A 19,077-nucleotide genomic window follows, 5' to 3' on the forward strand; every position below is an offset into this window, starting at 1 on the left:
AAGCATGTTTTGGTGGGACAGAGAAATTAGAATCCTGAGTATACTTGGTGATTTGAGGGGGAAAAAGTCCAGAGGTCTTCTCTGAATAAATTAAGTTTTGGAGCATGCTAAATATCACCCAGTAATTAAGTATATTTAAGATCTAAAGGCTATACATTGGTATCTAGGAAGTGTTTTCCTTTGTATGGGTGATGGCACAAATCTCAACCTTCTGTCTACTCTAAAGTAGAAGAGAAGAATTATTTGTTCAAACTGCAATACTTCTCCTGGATAATCCAGCCGTGGAAAAGTACAATACCAAGGAAAAGTCTTTTTGGTTAGTAAGTCGTCAAAAAGAGAAATTCCCCAAGGATGACTAAAAATGGAGATGGGTCTGATAATATAGTGTAGGGACAGAGGTGATTTCCAGTGTATGGTTTATGTAAGATCTGTTATTGGATATTTTCAGTCCCCGGAAAAATCATGGAACAGGACCTCAAGGAATCAATTCTGAAGCACTTAGATGAGAGGAAAGTGATCAGGAACAGTCAGCATGGATTCACCAAGGGCAAGTCAAGCCTGACTAATCTAATTGCCTTCTATGACGAGATAACTGGTTCTGTGGATGAAGGGAAAGCAGTGGACGTGTTGTTCCTTGACTTTAGCAAAGCTTTTGGCACTGTCTCCCACAGTATTCTTGTCAGCAAGTTAAAGAAGTATGGGCTGGATGAATGCACCGTAAGGTGGGTAGAAAGTTGGCTAGATTGTCGGGCTCAACGGGTAGTGATCAATGGCTCCATGTCTAGGTGGCAGCCGGTATCAAGCGGAGTGCCCCAAGGGTCGGTCCTGGGGCCGGTTTTGTTCAATATCTTCATAAATGATCTGGAGGATGGTGTGGATTGCACCCTCAGCAAGTTTGCAGACAACACTAAACTGGGAGGAGTGATAGATACGCTGGAGGGTAGGGATAGGATACAGAGGGACTTAGACAAATTGGAGGATTGGGCCAAAAGAAATCTGATGTTCAACAAGGACAAGTGCAGAGTCCTGCACTTAGGACAGAAGAATCCAATGCACCGCTGCAGACTAGGGACCGAATGGCTCGGCAGCAGTTCCGCAGAAAAGGACCTAGGGGTTACAGTGGATGAGAAGCTGGATATGAGTCAACAGTGTGCCCTCGTTGCCAAGAAGGCCAATGGCATTTTGGGATGTATAAGTAGGGGCATTGCCAGAGATTGAGGGACGTGATCGTTCCCCTCTGTTTGACATTGGTGAGGCCTCATCTGGAGTACTGTGTCCAGTTTTGGGCCCCACACTACAAGGAGGATGTGGAAAAATTGGACAGAGTCCAGCAGAGGGCAACAAAAATGATTAGGGGACTGGAACACATGACTTATGAGGAGAGGCTGAGGGAACTGGGATTGTTTAGTCTACGGAAGAGAAGGATGAGGGGGGATTTGATAGCTGCTTTCAACTACCTGACAGGTGGTTCCAAAGAGGATGGATCTATACTATTCTCAGTGGTAGCGGATGACAGGACAAGGAGTAATGGTCTCAAGTTGCAGTGGGGGAGATTTAGGTTGGATATTAGGAAAACCTTTTTCACTAGGAGGGTGGTGAAACACTGGAATGCGTTACCTAGGGAGGTGGTGGAATCTCCTTCCTTAGAAGTTTTTAAGGTCAGGCTTGACAAAGCCCTGGCTGGGATGATTTAATTGGGGATCGGTCCTGCTTTGAGCAGGGGGTTGGACTAGATGACCTCCTGAGGTCCCTTCCCACCCTGATATTCTATGATTCTATGATATGTTTAATATGGATGCACACCTGTTTGTAGTTTGCACTACTGCTTTAGCTGTATTAGTCTCAGGCTATTAGAGTGACAAGATGGGTGAGGTAAGATCTTTTATTGGACCAACTTCTGTTGGTGAAAGAGAAAAGCTTTCAAGCTATATTGAACTGAAGAAGAGCACTGTGCAGTTCAAAAGCATGTTTCTCTCACCAACAGAAGTTGGTCCAATAAAAGATATTACCTCACCCACCTTGTCTCTCTGGTAACTGTTTATAGAACAAAAATGAAACATTTACAGGTGGCCATACGTCTTGATGACTGTAGCAAGCTAAGCGCTATCTTGCATAGATTGATCCTAGGAGGTAATTATACAGGATTCTTTGATTTTGTCCCATTTAGAAATGTAGGCAGACTGGCACTCAGAAGTATATGTGGTGAAAATGTCTAGCAGTTACGTTTTTCTGGAATGTAGCCCTTTTACACATTGTGGGTTTTCCAGGTAAAAATTAAGAGTTGAACAAAGCATAACTTCTATTAAGGAAAAAGATGGGAGAGAATGTTTGCTAGGCTTCTACTAGTGTATTTTTTTTTCAAATCCAGATCAAGCAAATTATGTATTTAGTTTCTGAAATATAGTCCTAATAATTCTATTATGGTGGCAATTTTTGTGCAAATAGCAGGCATGGAACGTATTGTCTTTATCAAAAGGTTAGCCATTATACAGGATCATGTACAGGGATACTTTTAAGATTGTGTTGCTAACCCTAGATCTAACCAGGTCTGAGGCCAGCTAGACAACTTTTCTCCAGTTTGTAATTCTCTTCTTGCTGCCTGCCAGTACCAACTCCATGTTTTTCATATTTGTCAATAGTGTATGATCACTTTTGAGATTGCATCCCAGTACTTCCTCCACTGCATTACGTAAATTATGTTTAGTGTAAAAGAAAAAGAAAATATGTTTTCCAAATACATTTAATCCTCAAGGGAGCAATTATACAAAGTATTTTATTAAACAGTATAAAAAAAGTTTTCCGTTGTTAGAAAAATGTGGTGGTAGCAAAAGAAATTTATAATTTGGCAAATATACATTCTATTCTAATCTGTAGATTAGTAAGAGCATAGAACACAAATAATCAATTGCAGCAGGAACTTTAATTTTCCCCTACTTCCTTCTGAGCATTTGTTCTTCCAGATTCCAGTGCAGACATCTGAGCTTCCATTTAACAGTTCATTTTCTCTGGACTAACAGTTCTTTATCATCTTAGTCAATGAAGCCGTTCTAATTTAGCCTGTAGGGATTTAAAATTCCCAATAGTGGTCTGCACTGTTAGTGTAGGGCTCATAGACTGAAGTTCAACAAGGTAGCAACTGACAGCATCCAAACATACATTAGTGAATCGTCGTCTGTAAAGAAGAAAAACATTGTCAAGAAAACTCATTTTGGCTTTTGTTTATTAAAATTCATGTAAGAAAAGGAAGTGGGATTCTTTCAGATAGTAATGGAATAATCTGTAAATAACAAAAGCCCAAATCAGCTAACTTTAATTTTTCTAACATATAGTTAATGAAAAGCAAATATTTTAAATCTCATGTTTGTGATTGAAGTATACTGGGGAACTTGTTAAATAATTTCTATTTACCTGAGTTTTAACAGTTGCAGCAATTCAAAAACCAAATTTGTAGCTCTTGTCAGTTCAGGAGTGAAATATTTGTTTGAATAATTTCAAGTGTTTTTATCTAATAAATAATAATAAATTTAGAAGTACCCCCTCACTCAGGGATGCCTCAGAAGAACTATGCTGACTTGTTAGGAAACAATGTTATTTTGCAAAACAACTAGTTTTATTCAGTGAAATTTGTGAACATCAATGTAAAATTTGTAAATAAAAGTACATTTACATATACAAAATGGAATGAAAAAACTGAAAATAATCAGATATAAACATGATTCAATAGCAGGAAGGGGAAGCCTAAAATTAAAGATATGCTTTTCTAATTTTATTTATTTAAGTGAAATCTTATGCTTGTAAAAGGATGCTGGATTGTTAGTCCTGGAAAACAGTCCTCATTTCCCAGAATGTGCATTGCATGGACAGATTTACTGCAAGCTTCCCTCCACTATCCTGCCGATATGTCTGAACCCTGTTGCAGAGGAACTATTTCCAAGGGTAGAAGAATTCATACTCCACGGGTAAAATCCTAACCCCAGTTAAGTCTATAGCAAAACTTCTCATTAGAGCAATGGGGCCAAGATTTCACCTCACACCTAAGTAAATTCTTCACAAACCTATGGATTTTAGTTAAGCTCCATCAATAGTTGACAAGTATAAAATTGAAAATAGGTTCATAAAATATACACCAAAAATACCGTAAGTGTACCATATATGGTTGAAAGTTGTTTACAGAGAGGGCCAGTTGCCACTAAAGATTTACCACAATCACTGTGAATCTGATCCTTGAACATAAAGCTTCAAGAGGCAGCCAATTTTTGATGTAATTCGAGGGAGTCCTCATTTTTAAAGAACTAAAAACATTTACTTAAAAGTGAGACACAATTTGTTTAAAAACAAGCACCATAATAATTAAAGCCCCCATCACCTAAAACTACCCAATACATACCTCTGAACAACTGTAAGAGTAACAATGACTTTTGGTGACTCTACCTTGAGTTGCATTTTAAAATCAGTGACCCAAAGGGCTTTGGAGCTTCCAAAACAAATAACTTGAGAGTATATTTTTAAGTTTTGTGGAACATTTGTTTATAGTTCATAGTTACCTCTCAAAGTTAAGCACTTTGTTGGGGTCTTGTACATATCCCGATAATAATACATGAATACATTCCAAAAGGTGTAAAGGCTTTTTCATTCTATTCCAGTACGGATCCTAAAAGAAGATTACATCAATTTAGGGAGGCAGTACTAAGTTAATTCTGATTCATCGATAGGGAAATGTAGAGGATGTCAGTACATAAAAATTGCATTACTGCAATATTTTAAATGTTTGATTTATTACAGCAAAAGAATGAAAAAAAAGTGGGAACTGGATGTTTATTTACTTGCATGGGTTTCCACTAGGGAAACTGTAAAACACATGAAATTCATCAAACAGTATTGTAAATATTAGACTTTGTATAATTCTAAACACACTCTGAACTACTGAATAGTTTGGTAGGGTATGGATATGTAATGGGGTCTACAAACACCATATTGAGCATAGACAGAAAGGTTAGGAGAGCCTCTCCTGTTTACATGGAAGGAGCTTGACCACACCCCCATGTAGCTGCCACAGCTCCCAATTATGGAGACAGGCACCCACAGCTTCAGCCAATAGAGGAAACAAGGCCTGCTGCTATAAAGGAGAAATTACAGAGAAGGAAGGAGAGGCAGAAAGGCCTGGGATAGAGAAGGGGTGACAGCTCTGCAGCAGGCTGCCTCCACAAACACAGTCAAGAGACCGAAGCAGACTGCTAGACTCAATTAGAGGTGAGGACCCAAGTGTGACACTATACCCCATATTCATCACAGTAATATTATGATGCTATGATTATGGCATCATGGCGATGCATTTTGTACAATATGAGTAATGTGAGGTGTCATTGGAAAAGTTATGATTTGCTGAATATTATCTTATTTATAAGCATGTATCATTTTTGTATCTAAAGTTGTGAATATTGACTATGTATCTATATTTCAAATGTAGTTACACCTGGGTGACACCCACTGGGCAAAATGCTTCCAGCCTAGACAGCTGGTTGTGAAGGGCCCATTCAGGGTAATGAGCCATTAGGAAAAACAACAGGCCTGAGGAGAAGGTTATCCCCCACCTGGTGAGCCTTCCTGGGGATGCTCCAGACAACCTGTAAGTAATGGCTGCTATGAAGCAGTAGGGCATGCAAGGGGCATGTGACCAGACCACATGACACTGATCTCCATTTTGGGTACCTGTATTTTCCCATAAACTGGGCTAGGAATTGTTTTTGGAATAAAAGGTTCCCGCCATATGTTAAAGCAGGGAGTGACATCATCTGTGGTTCTTCACTCCCCACTACTCAACACCTAAGAGAAGCTTCTAAGGAAAAGGACTTGGACCAGGGGTGGGGAGCCCAAGCTGTGCCTTGAGAATCTGCAAGCCTGTTTGTATCATCAGTCAGGGTAAGAAATTCCTAAATCATATCCAATCTTTCTAGTATTTTAGGTTTAGTTTACAGTTTTGTTTATTTGCTAGGTAATCTGCTTTGATTTGTTTGCTATAATTTATAATTGCTTAGTATTTATCTTTTTGTAGTTAATAAGCTTGTTTTATGTTCTAACCTAAAGCAGTGTGCCTTTAAGTGAAGTGTCTGGTGAAATATCTCAGCTTGGTCACATGTGCATATTCCTCTCCACATTGAGGGAGGGACATGCCTGGGGAGCTGGGAAACTGGCTGGTGTCTGCTGTTTACACTCAGGTAGCCCAGTTTGGGTGAGCGTTACTACCTGCTGTCGGGTAGTCGGGTGATTACAGGGCTTGGGTGAGGCTGGCTGTGTCCCCAACCCAGCTGTGTGTCTTAGAGGGGCGCTGTGGTTCCCACAGCTCCCAGACTGCACCCCAGGGGTGACAACTGGTCACACCAAGAACTACTCTGACCGGGGACAATCTGAGGAGCATCTGTCAGGAGCAGCAGGGACCCCTCAATAGATTATACCTGGAGCCAGTGACAGGGCAAAATGAACCACATAGATTATCTTTGTTCTTTAATCAGAAAAAACACACACTATGAACTAAAAATGCAGGAAGTGATTCTTATTATTTGTGCCAGTCACAACCCAGGGAAATTAATAAGCTAAGAAAGATGAAATAGTTTGTCTGTTTCTGTTGACCTTGGCATTATGAACTACCTCTAAGAAAGAAGAAAATCATATTCAGGAATCCAAGACCTGTTGTCCATGCTGAAGTGCAGCAATTCTAATAATTTTAATCCTATTTATGATAGGCAGGAGATCATCTGTAGCTGAAGTAACAGAAATATCAGAGTTTAGTTTTCCTCACCTACTAGGATCAGAAACAGTGAAGTTTTTTATTTTTTAAACTAGTAAGATATTCCGAAATCCCAAGGTCTATTAAAATGTCTGATACATCTCATTTTAACTTTAATATAAAATTTTAGAATTTAATGTTGAAGATAATATTTGAGCTCAAATTTTATCCTTACCCGTGCTTTGAACAACTGGTCATACACTTCAAGTAGCCTAGATAGTGGCACTCCAATTTCCCGCATAGTATAGGTTACGAATCCCACATCCCAGTTCAAAGAACAAACTTGTTGCTCTAACAACTGCACTAAGAAATCTGAAAAAAAAAGAACTGCCTGTTTAGGTTCCATCTTACTTTAATATTAGTTTAACAAAACTAATTAATGTTAGGTATCTACACAAAGTTATGTCTTCCTTACACAGAACCTTTCAACTGTGGAGATCAAAGCATTTTACAAAGTGGGTAAGAGTTATCCCAGAATTTACAAATGGGAAAACTGAGGCCGAGAGGATATGCAAGATGGGTTGCTTTCCACAGTCAGATGCTGTTATGAGCATCACAAGAGGTATTACTCAGGAGCAACAACACGGTGTTACTAAAGGCTTAGCACATTGTCCTTGTGATACTTTCAGGCTATGCTGTTGTCCAGGGAAATTCAAGAGCCCAACTCTGATTTTCCCCTGTGACAGCACAACACACTGCTATTAGATTGCCAGACTAGTCTGTTTTATCCAAAATACCAGCACATCCATACCATGTTTAACTCTCGGTAACATAAAACTCTCGTATTTGCAAAAGCTTAGAGTGACATATATCCATGCAGGTTTTCATACAAACAACCTCTTCACCATGGGATTTGAGTATCTCAAAGAAGAAACACAGACCCCAATCTAATACAGGACACAGAGTTCCCATATATTATACTTTATGGAATTGCCTCTGTAGATATATAAAATATATAGATATGGCAAGTAGATACATAAAGAATCTAACAACTGTACAAAACACACACACACACACACACACAATGCATATATTTAGTATGTGAATAGAAAGACCGCTCTACCCTTCAATGTCTAGTTTATGTAACTGTCCAAAAGTAAATTCAGCTGTTTGAATAGAGCAAAATAAGACCATTTCAGAACTTAGATTAGCTACAGTTTTGGGTGAAAAGTACTAATCATAGGTAAGTTCCAGGAATATAAGAATTGCCATATCATATCTGTATTATTAATATCTGTTTTTCCATTACAATCTTGTCTCTTCTCTTTTTCTAGTCACTCTCCCCAATCATCCTCCAAAGTGACTGTGATAATAAGCAAGCACCACAACCCGATTGTCCAAATTCTTGCTCTTGGACAACAAAGGAATGACCAGCCATCTGCCCTAAAACCCATCATCAGGAATTCCCTAATTTACTCAACAACCTCAATCACTATTGTCTTCGCAATAGTAAACCTCAATGAAAATTGATTTCATTTTACTATTCCAGCCACAAGGGAAAATTTAACATATAAAAACAGTGATTAAATATTACAGACAGCGGAGGAAATAAAGTTTTCTTTAGAAACATAATCTTACAATTGTCTCTTTTCAGAAGAAAAAGACAGGTAATTTTCCAATAATCTGAAAAAAACTTGTTTCACCATGCTCTTTTGATTCTGTCTTGTATAAAGAGTACAGCATGTAAAGCTAACGTTTATTTAACATATGCAAAACCAGCATCTATATATACTGGTAAATTTAGTTGCTTTTTAATTAGCATCATACAAAGTTTAAATACTGAATAAAACATGTATGTTTCAATGCTTAGGGAGTACTCGAGGCATTTGAACCCATTGCCATAATGCCTATTTTTCTTCCAAATACTGTTAAATTGCTTACCTAAAGGAAAATAACGAGGTGTGCCAGCGTATATCTTTCCAAGCAATACCATCTTTAGACTGAGAGCTTGCATTCTGTCAGCTGGGCTCAGTGTTACACTGTCACTCAACTCTGAAAGAGAACAATTAGGCATATAATCTACCTTTAAAACTAAAGTTTATGGAGGGTAAGTAAATTAAAAAAACCAGCTATTACCTCTTACTACAGTGTTGTACTTGCATTTACCACTAACACTTCAAGCAAGTCTTTTCTAACCCTGACTTTTATATTCTTAGGGCATACACACAACTCCATTTATTGTTGGTGGGAAGTCAGTATGTATGCATGTAGAAATGCAAATACACTTTCAGATTTCATATGAATGCATATATGTTATATGAATAGGTTTAGTATTCCCTGGAATTTCACATAAATTCACTAATATACATGACCAAATGGCTTTAATATCTTAAGAAGCCTTATCCAATAGCTTTTGGGAGACCTATGTGAAATGAACTGTAGTTTCAAGCCAATACTCAGTGGAAAGGTGCACACATCGCAAAATCACCATCAACGGTGACAACTTTCCTGGCAGTCTCCAGTACAAAAGCAAGGACTGAGGGGGCAAGGAAAGTGAACTACTTGTTCACTATAGAGGTTAAGGCAAACTGGCAGAGCCAGGTGGGGAAGCCTGCCCTGCTAGAACCAGTGCTCTACCTCTTCTTTGGATAAACAGAAGACTTCAGTTTCCATGAGGTCAATTTGGCAACCTTTCATAAACACTAAATTCACCTGAGGTTTTAATCCTTCTCAGCATAGCTTTACTTAACATTTTGATTAAGATTTCCTTATCCTGAAACCTTCAGATGAAAGTCTGCAGGATTTCTGAAGCCATCTCTTTTAGAAATGCCCCTGTATAATGGCAACCAAGAGGAGTATAAACAGAGCTCTGCTCTGCCAAGCAGATGATCAGGGGTTTGAGGTCAGCAGGGGGTAGAAGTGGCAGCACACTCTGCCCTCTAGAAGGATCTTCACTTGCCATTTGGCAACTCATTTCTGTCTCCAGAGAACGCTATGTCCAGACTTTCCTTGAAGAGAGACATGGTTGCACATAATTGGTACAGGATGGGGGGGGGGGGAGGGAGGAAGAGAGGGGTCAACAATGTAATACTGTTGCAAAGCAAAAAAAGCAATCATAATTCCGGGATGTATTAGAAAGAGTGTTGTAAGCAAGAAACAAGAAGTAATTCTTCTACTCAACACTGGTAAGGCCTCAGCTGGGGTACTGTGTCCAGTTCTGGGCACCGCACTTCAGGAAAGATGTGGACAAACTGGAGAAAGTTCATAGGAGAGCAACAAAAACGATTAAAGGTCTAGAAAACTTGAACTACTTGGAAAGACTGAAAAAATTGGGTTTGCTTAGTCTGGAGAAGAGAAGACTGCAGTGGGACATGATGATAACAGTCCTCAAATAGGGCAAAAGGTTGTTATAAAGAGGAGGGTGATAAATTGTTCTTCTTATTCACTGAGGATAGGACAAGTAGTAAGCGGCTTAGATTGCAGCAAGAGAGATTTAGACTAGAGATTAGGAAAAAATTCCTAAGTGAGAAGGATAGTTAAGCACAGGAACAAACTACATATGGAATCTTCATCATGGGAGGTTTTTAAGAACAGGTTAGACAAAATACCTGTCAGGAATGGTCTAGATCAGTGGTTCTCAAAGCTGGTCTGCCGCTTGTTGAGAAAAAGCCCCTGGCGGGCCGGACTGGTTTGTTTACCTGCTGCGTCCGCAGATTCGGCAGATCACAGCTCCCAGTGGCCGCAGTTCGCTGCTCCAGGCCAATGGGGGCTACGGGAAGCGTGGCCAATGGGGGCTGTGGGAAGGCAGCCAGCACGTCCCTGGGCCCGTGCCGCTTCCCGCAGCCCCCATTGGCCTGGAGCGGTGAACTGCGGCCACTGGGAGCCGCGATCGGCCGAACCTGTGGAAGCGGCAGGTAAATGAACTGGTCCGGTCCACCAGGGGCTTTCCCTGAACAAGTGGCTGACGGGCTTTGAGAACCACTGGTCTAGATAATACTTGACTTCTGCCTCCGTGCAGGGGACTGGATTAGATAACCTATCTCAGTCCCTTCCACTCCAACATTTCTATGATTCTATAAGGCAATGAAGGGGAGTAAGATGATTAACAGGGTGGGAGGATGTGCTGTAAAAAATGCCTATCTATAATGTGGGTTATTCAAGTCACATGTACATGTAAATCATCCTGAGATTTGTTTGTACAAATATTTGATTTCTACCTTTCGTTAGGCACTGGAAACAATCATGTTAACATTACTGAATTAATAGGCAGGCTCAAAAACCCAAGGACAGTTCAATTTCAACATACCATTTAATAAAGCCATTTTAAAAAAAATTGTGTAAATAGATAATGCTACTAACAAATGAACATATTTATTATTATAATGGAAAATAAGTCATTTTTTCCTACGTATGTTATAACATGTCTTTGTGTTTAACAGCTGCATTCCACTCATCTTCTAAATCTTTAGAATGATTGAAATGAGGAGCATTCAGCTGCCATGTCCACAACTGGAAGAAAATGTACTTCTACTGCTGCAATACAAACAGACTCAAGCCCCAATCCCAAAACAAGCTACATGGGAGTACAGAGGATGAGGACCTCATCCTGTACTATTCTTTTGTTTAAATAATAAGCCTTTGAATTTCTACAAAATTCAAAGGCTTTGAAGTTAGGTTTTACATTCAATGAAATCTATACTGCAGAATATTCCTAAAAGATATACTTAACATCTCATGTGGATAGGATACTAACAGCAGCATAAGATCACTGGCACCAAGTGCTTTCATTATCAGTTATTCTATATTTCTAAGCTACTTCAGTCCCAGTCTGTCAAGACTTGCCTTTCTCAATTATTTCTTGCCAAAGAGTCTGCACCAAGATAGGGTCTGAATGCCCTGCACAATGTATAATTGCAAGCTTACACTCCGAGAGTTTGAAAGGGTCAGCAAATTCACCATACAGCTGCAATAAAAAAGACAGAGTTTGGTATTTCAGTCAAGACAAAACACCACGATTTACTATCAGAGTGAAATTAAATAGAACAGTTATTCATTAACATGCACCATACACAAAGTGAAACAAAGCCAAAATAGTAGACGGTGCATTTTAATAGCCATTGACAGATATTGCATGAAGAGCATTTGTATTGAATCAAGTCAGCTCTGTATCACCATTCAATCTTAAAATTTTAAAGCAAGCTAAGAAAAAACTAGAGTGTTTGCCAATTCAACACCTCTAAAACCAAAGAAGCTATGCACTGTAAATAATATGTGTTTCCTACAGCCGACAACACAAAGAGAAAGATGAAATTACTGAAGGTAAAATATGAAAATATAAGATTAGACAGGCTAAACCTAAATATATATAAATTTTGAAAACAGGAAGCTGAATTCACTGTGACTGTTTTGGCTAATAGCTGATAAACAATTTGTTGGAATCTGTCATTCTCAGATATTAGAGAAGCTTATATTCAGGAGTGGGATATTGCATCTTCTTTTGCATGAGTAGTTTGAGCAGTCAGGTGAACATCAACTTATTTCTAATCACCTTGGTTATGTCCATCAGCTCAGAATCCAACTGGGAAATTGCATCTTGTACTGAAGAATGATGGAAATATTGCCGTTGTAATGTTTCCTCTATTTGTAGCTGTATCCTAGCCACCTAGTTTTAAAAAAATCAAGATAATTCAAGAGTCCTTCATTTCATCCAAAGCTATGGAAACTTGGAAAAACCTAGAATTGGTTCTAACACATTTGAATATAGACATTCCATGAGTATATGTTGGAGACATAATCCTAGTAAAATGAGTGAATCTGGATCCGCTGATTTTTACTGGGACAATGCATTTCAGCCTAAACAGTCTGTTTTTGCATTTACATCAGTAGAAAAAAAAAATAGTGTGATTGTCAATAATACAAAAGACCTATGCTAACACTGATATTAATAGAAACATTAACTTTTCATCATAGCTTCTCCCCTGTCCTGTCCCTCCTCTCTTGTCCTGTCCATTCTCCTTCCGTCCAATGCCCTCGGCCCCTAACTTTTCTTTCCATTTCCTCCCTAATGAAGCCCACCTCCCAAAAAATAATTATGGAACTAACATGATGTTTGCTGCCATTACACAATTCACTCTGCTGTGTGCTATATCCCATTCCCCCAACCTGTCTGTCTTCTTTATTAGATTTTAAGCTCTTCAGGGAAGGGACTGTGCTGCTCTGTGTTTGTACAATGCCTAGCACAATCAGGCCCCCACTCTTGGTTGGTCCTTAGGCGGTACCATAAACATGATTAATAATAATTGCAACTAAGGAAAATGGTTTTTCATTTTTTCTTACTTCCATTTTCTCTTCTAGTTCATGTAGGAATTCACCATCTGCAGCTATCGATGATATGGCAGTGGAACTCTTGGCACTCAAAATGGCACGTGCAATATATTCAAGACGCTGCTGAAGTGGAATCTCTGTGCTGTAAAAGAAACATTCAATTGTAAGCCACGTGCCTAGAACATAGAATCATAGAAATGTAGGGCAGAAAGGGACCTTGAGAGGTCTAGAACAGCTTCTGTGCTGAGGAAGGACCAAGTAAACCTAGACCATGCCTGACAGGTGTTTTCAAAAACCTCCAGTGATGGGGATTCCACAACTTCCCTTGGAAGCTTATTCCAGAGCTTAACTACCCTTAGAGTTAAAAAGTTTCTCCTAAAATCTAATCTAAGTCTCCCTTGCTGCAGATCAAGCCCATTACTTCTTGTTCTCCATGTCCATTAAAGGAAGGACACAGTTCACACCATCCTCTTTATAACAGCTATTAACATATTTAAAGACTGTTTTCAGGTCCCCCCTCAATCTTCTCTCCAGAATAACCAAGCACAAGACCTTTTACCATGCTTGTTGTTCTCCTCAAGTTTCTCCCAATTTATCCACATCTTTCCTAAAGTGTGTCGACCAGAACTGGACACAGTACTCCAGCTGAGGAGTCACCAGTGCCAAGTAGAGTGTGACTATTACTTTCAGTGTCTTATGTATGACATTTTTGTTATTACACTCCAGAATATTAGCCTTTTTTGCAACTGCATCACATTGTTGACACATTCAATTTGTGGTCCACTATAAACCCTAGATCCTTTTCAGCACCTACTTAGTTATTCCCAATTTTGTAGTTGCACATTTGATTCTACCTTCCTAAGCATAGTACTTTGCACCTGTCTTTACTGAATTTCATCTTTCTGATTTCAAACCAATTCACTAATTTGTCAAGGTCATTTTGAGTTCTAATCCTGCCCTCCAGAGTGCTTGCAATATCTCCCAACTTGGTGTCATCTGTGAATTTTATAAGCATACTCTCCACTCCACTATCCAAGTCAAAATACTGGACTGACCCCTGTGGGACACCACTAGATATCCCTTACCATTTTGACACCAAACCACTAATAATTACTCCTTGAGTATGTATTTCAACTAGTTGTCAGTACTATAATACCCAGTTTTTAGTAATTTCATCTAGACCACATTTCCCTAGTTTGTTTATGAGACTGTCATGTGGAACTGTTGTATGCAATGGTGTTCTAGCCATGTCAGTCCTGGGATATTAGAGAGACAAGGTGGACGAGGTAATATATTTTATTGATCAACACATGTCTCATCACTCTCACCAGTAGAAGTTAGTCCAATAAAAGATATTACCTCACCCACTTTGTCTCTCTAATGTGGAACTGTGTCAAAAGCTTTATTGAAGTCAAGATATATCATATCTACTGCTTCCCCCTATCCACTAGGCCAGTAATCCTGTAAAAAAGTGTGTTCCCAAGACTGTTCCCAAAATAATTATACTAAAGGGAGCATAGGAATCAGGACTTCTAAATTCTCCAGGCTCTGACACTGACTCCAAGTGTAACTAAATAACCACTTTGTATGTGCCCATCTGTAAGACATTTCTTCCTCTACTACTCTACAATTATTATATAAAACTATATAATAAAATACACAATGTAATTAAGTTACCAGTCAATATTCTACAAATACATTAATTCTGTAACCTGTTTATTTCTGTGTAAAATATGCAACAATTTCCATTTTATCATTCTAATAGTAGCCAGGTTAAAAATAATATTTTAGGTTTTTGTTTATTGTTTAGTCTTTACACAAATTAACTTTTCTTTTATTATCTCAATACTAGGAATAATACACTGATGACAAACTGTCCATACCTGTGCATGTCTGCCAATTTAGCCAACACTCTGGCTGCATTACTGAAATTCCTGTTCTTCTCAAAGTATCTCCACAGTAAATCCATATAACGGACTTTGTTTTGATCAATCTTAGCCATACGCACCAGATACGGCTCCAGAAATGGGGAGGTAATCTGCAGGAATCATATAAACCACAGATAGGTTTTTTTTTTGTTTTTTTTTTTAAAAAGCATCCTTAAAAACCTCTCTGTTCCTAGTGTGTGTTTTTAGCCAGTATTACAATCAACTCTTTTGGCCTAATAGAAGTACCCTACAAAATATTTTTGTGACTATGTTTGTTTTGCACGATCTTACCTGTAGCAGTTTATCTGCAAGGTCAGCTTGTATCAGCCAGTTGTAGAGAGCAATAGAGAAGAGTTCATCTGTTGAACGCTGAGCCAATTTTAGCATTTGTTCAAACTAAAGGAAGAAAAGCTCAAAGATGTTACTCCAGAACTGTTCACATTTCATAAATAGCTCAAAGTCTTTGTCACCGGGCTTACAAACATTGCATATTTATATATGCCAACATCTATATTAACATTCAATAATTTCTGTGAACACCGTATCTTCTCACATACTGAAACAAATTCATTTCAAGTCCTGACTTTATCTCTGTTAATTTACTTTGCAACAATATGTTGTACAAACTTCCTTAATAGTTGTAACTAGGTCTCTTTTGTAAATTTCTTACATGCTGTCCCGCTTCTTCATTGCTCAGCATATTGGGATCAGATGACAACACTGGAGGGCCTGGCTTTTTGGGCACACTGGGAGACTGAGGAGCAGCTTTACTTTGATTTACTAGTTCCTGAAGGGTGTCAGTGATGCACTTGTAACTATTTAACCTGCAAGTAGGTGCAAGAGAAAGAACAGTTTAAGTTACAGATATCAGTGAGATCCCTGTTCCCACAAAATAGGTTACTATATACACTGAAAAAATATTTCTGAAACTAAAAGGAAAGGTTTTCTATAGGACCCTGTGAGTTGAATCAATGTAATTTACTACCAGTCTCTCTCCTCTGGAATGGTCTTCCTCACAAATACTTTGTTGTGCAAATCCCCCACTTCAGTAGTAACTGCTAACATGCTATTTTCCTTTCAGTTAGGAGGGCAGGGTGCAAAGGCCTTGGAGGGTGCTTATTCCCAATAAGAAATAATTTAAGGGCTATACACTATGAATACTACTCCTCAGTCAGGTCATATTTTTCATAATGGAGCATCTTCCATTAAAAAAGTAACATGACTAAACCCGGCAAACATTTTACAGATATTCTTGAAGTCATTGCTGCCCCCAAACAATAGTGCTGTAAAGGGGGGCAGTTATAATCCTGAATATCATCCACAATTCCCTTTTTTTTTTTTTTAAACAAGTTACAGGTTAATTCAATTATATAAAGTTTAGATCAGACAACCTTCCCCAAACCATATCTTATTACCTACGATCAGTTAACCTTTTGGCCAAAATAAAGATGGCACATCTTATCACTATCTAAGAAACATGCACTGAGAAAAATGTGTTCTCATCCTGCTCTTAATTCTAGAAGGCTTATCTATCATCCCACCCAAATCAGCGGAAAAGTTCTTATAAGTAAAGTGCTTTGAATAAAGTTGCCCGTATATCCTGAAAACTTGCCTCTCCTGGAAAGCCTGGAGTCCAACAATATCCTCATCAGGTTCTCCATTTTTGTAGAAATGAAGTCCGAGACCTTGAGGATCCTTCTTCTCAGCAGCAGTAAGAGACAGTTCCACCACACCCTCATAGAAACGCACTTGAGATAAGGAAGAACTGAGAGTTTGGTCCATCACAATATTAAACATACTGCGAACTACTATACAATACTGAATATATTGCACACTTCCCATTTTAGAATGCCAGAATTCCCCTCACTCCCAGTGGCCCTGATCCTACAAACACTTATGCACATGCTTAATTTGGGGGACTATTGACATGCTTAAAGTTATTTGAAGGATTGGGGCCCAAATCATTTTGAATATTACAGCAGTTGTATGATTATCTACAAAAAGAATTCATTTTCTCTGAATGCTAGGTTAACACAGAATGATCTTTCAACAACATGTATAGTATGAGACAACATCTGCAACAATAAACAGCCATTTAAATTCTACCCTAAGTGTTTTGTTAGAAGAATTTTACCAAATGGTTAAGTGCCTTGGCAATTTAGTGTAGAAAATGTGGAACAGTGCACAGGAGTATTTTTTAAATAGGAAAAATATGCCTGAGTTGCTCAAATCTAATCAAGACAAGCCATAAATAAAAGAAGATTTTGATGTGTATAAAATGCAAGGGCTAACAATAAGCTATTTATGGATGAAATTTGCTCAAAAACCAGAGGGAAATAAAAAACATGACACTAATGGACATCAGGAAAACTTCTTTATGCACAGAACAATCCATTTGTGGAATGGATAACAAAACACTAAAATCAGAAATTCAACCATGAATGTATTAAAAAACCCAAACAAATTCAACAAGTATAGTGCCTGAAGTAAATAGGATGAAATTCAATAAGAACACATGCAAAGTACTCTACTTAGGAAGGAACAATGAGTTGCACACAAAATGGGAAATGACTTCCTAGGAAGGAGTACTGCAGAAATGAATCTGGGGATCATAGTGGATCTCAAGCTAATTATGAGCCAGCAGTTAGAACTGTTGCCAAAAAAAAAAAAAAAAGCAAACATCATTCCGGGATGTATGAGCAGAAGTGTTGTAAACCAGGCACGAGAAGTAATTCTTCCGCTCTACTCTGTGGTGATTAGGCCTCAACTGGAGTATTGTGTCCAGTTCTGAGTGCCACATTTCAGCAAAGATGTGGACAAATTGGAAAAAGTCTAGAGAAGAGCAACAAAAACAATTAAAGGTCTAGAAAACATAACCTATCAGGGAAGATTGAAAAAACTGGGTTTGTTTAGTCTGGAGAAGAGAAGACTGAGTGGGGACATAATAGTCATGTACATAAAAGGTTGACGGAGGTACAAGGAGGATAGGGAAAATTGTTCTCCTTAACCTCTGAGGATAGAACAAGAAGCAATGGACTTAAATTAGAGCAAGGGCAGTTTAGGTTGGACATTAGGAAAAGCTTCCTAATTGTCAGGGTGGTTAAGCACTGGAATAAATTGCCCAGGGAGGTTGTGAAATCTCCATCACTGGAGATTTTTAAGAGCAGGTTAGACAAACACCTGTCAGGGACGGTCTAGAGAATACTTAGTCCTGCCTTGAGTGCAGGGGACTGGACTAGATCAGGGATTCTCAATCTTTTTCTTTCTGAGGCCTTCCCAACACGTTATAAAAATTCCATGGCCCATCTGTGCAACCAGAATTGTTTTTCAGCAGATTTAAAGCCATGGCTGGCATTAGGGGATAGCAAGCAGAACAACTGCCCAGGGCCCCACACCACAAGGAACTCTGTGAAGCTAAGTGCTCGGGCTTTGGCTTCAGCCCTGAGTAGCAGGGCTTGGAATTCAGCTTTCTGGCCTGGGCCCTAGTGAGTCTAATGCTGGCCCTGCTTTCTGGTTTATTTTGAAAGACTCCCTGAAACCTGCTTGCGCCTCCCAGGGGGCCCCAGAGTCCTGGCTGAGAACCGCTGGACTAGATGACCTCTTGAGGTCCCTTCCAGTCCTATGATTCTATGGTGAAAAGAAGAATCATTACAGATTAGGCCTATTGATGGACAAATGTAAATGAGCTGCTTAGATTCCTTCCATCCTGAAATATGACTATCAATAACAGCATAAAATAAGGCAAAGAGTTAACATATTTAGAATGTGAATTTGTACATAAGCTCCTCTGACTCCATGTGTTCATTTTTCTTACCTATATGTATATTTTTCTGGATTATCTCTCGGCTACTCCAAGAATACTATGCTTTGATCTGAAGTGCCAAAAAGAGGTAAAAATGGGGTCTGAACCAAAGACTGAACTCAAAAGTTGTCAAGTTTCCAGTGCTGTTTGCCTCTCACCTTGTCTATATTGTGCACAGACATTAGAAAGGTCCACTTGATTGCTGATCTTTTGGTACTCCTTCAATGACTCTCTTAGCATCTTCTCTTTTTCCAATTTGCTCTGAACCTGTCGGGACCGCTGAAGCAATTCATTTGCCT

The 19,077-nt window shown here is 38.9% G+C and overlaps 1 protein-coding gene across 1 annotated transcript in view; it reads right to left on the reverse strand.

Annotated features, from left to right (window-relative positions):
* Positions 1-2,757: 2,757 nt before the first annotated feature.
* Positions 2,758-19,077, reverse strand: part of NUP155 (nucleoporin 155) — a 47,726-nt gene continuing 31,406 nt past the window's right edge. The window contains exons 24-35 of the mRNA XM_073343798.2: positions 18,937-19,075; positions 16,589-16,724; positions 15,647-15,800; positions 15,268-15,372; positions 14,932-15,086; positions 13,061-13,190; positions 12,273-12,386; positions 11,567-11,687; positions 8,666-8,776; positions 6,960-7,096; positions 4,545-4,651; positions 2,758-3,172 (exon numbers count right to left, since the gene is read on the reverse strand). Of these exons, the coding sequence (XP_073199899.1) occupies positions 3,034-3,172; positions 4,545-4,651; positions 6,960-7,096; positions 8,666-8,776; positions 11,567-11,687; positions 12,273-12,386; positions 13,061-13,190; positions 14,932-15,086; positions 15,268-15,372; positions 15,647-15,800; positions 16,589-16,724; positions 18,937-19,075 (1,548 nt within the window). The 3' untranslated portion in view covers positions 2,758-3,033. The remainder of the gene's footprint in view (positions 3,173-4,544; positions 4,652-6,959; positions 7,097-8,665; positions 8,777-11,566; positions 11,688-12,272; positions 12,387-13,060; positions 13,191-14,931; positions 15,087-15,267; positions 15,373-15,646; positions 15,801-16,588; positions 16,725-18,936; positions 19,076-19,077) is intronic.

Source organism: Lepidochelys kempii, chromosome 5, assembly GCF_965140285.1.
Source record: "Lepidochelys kempii isolate rLepKem1 chromosome 5, rLepKem1.hap1, whole genome shotgun sequence".
NCBI lineage: Eukaryota > Metazoa > Chordata > Testudines > Cheloniidae > Lepidochelys > Lepidochelys kempii.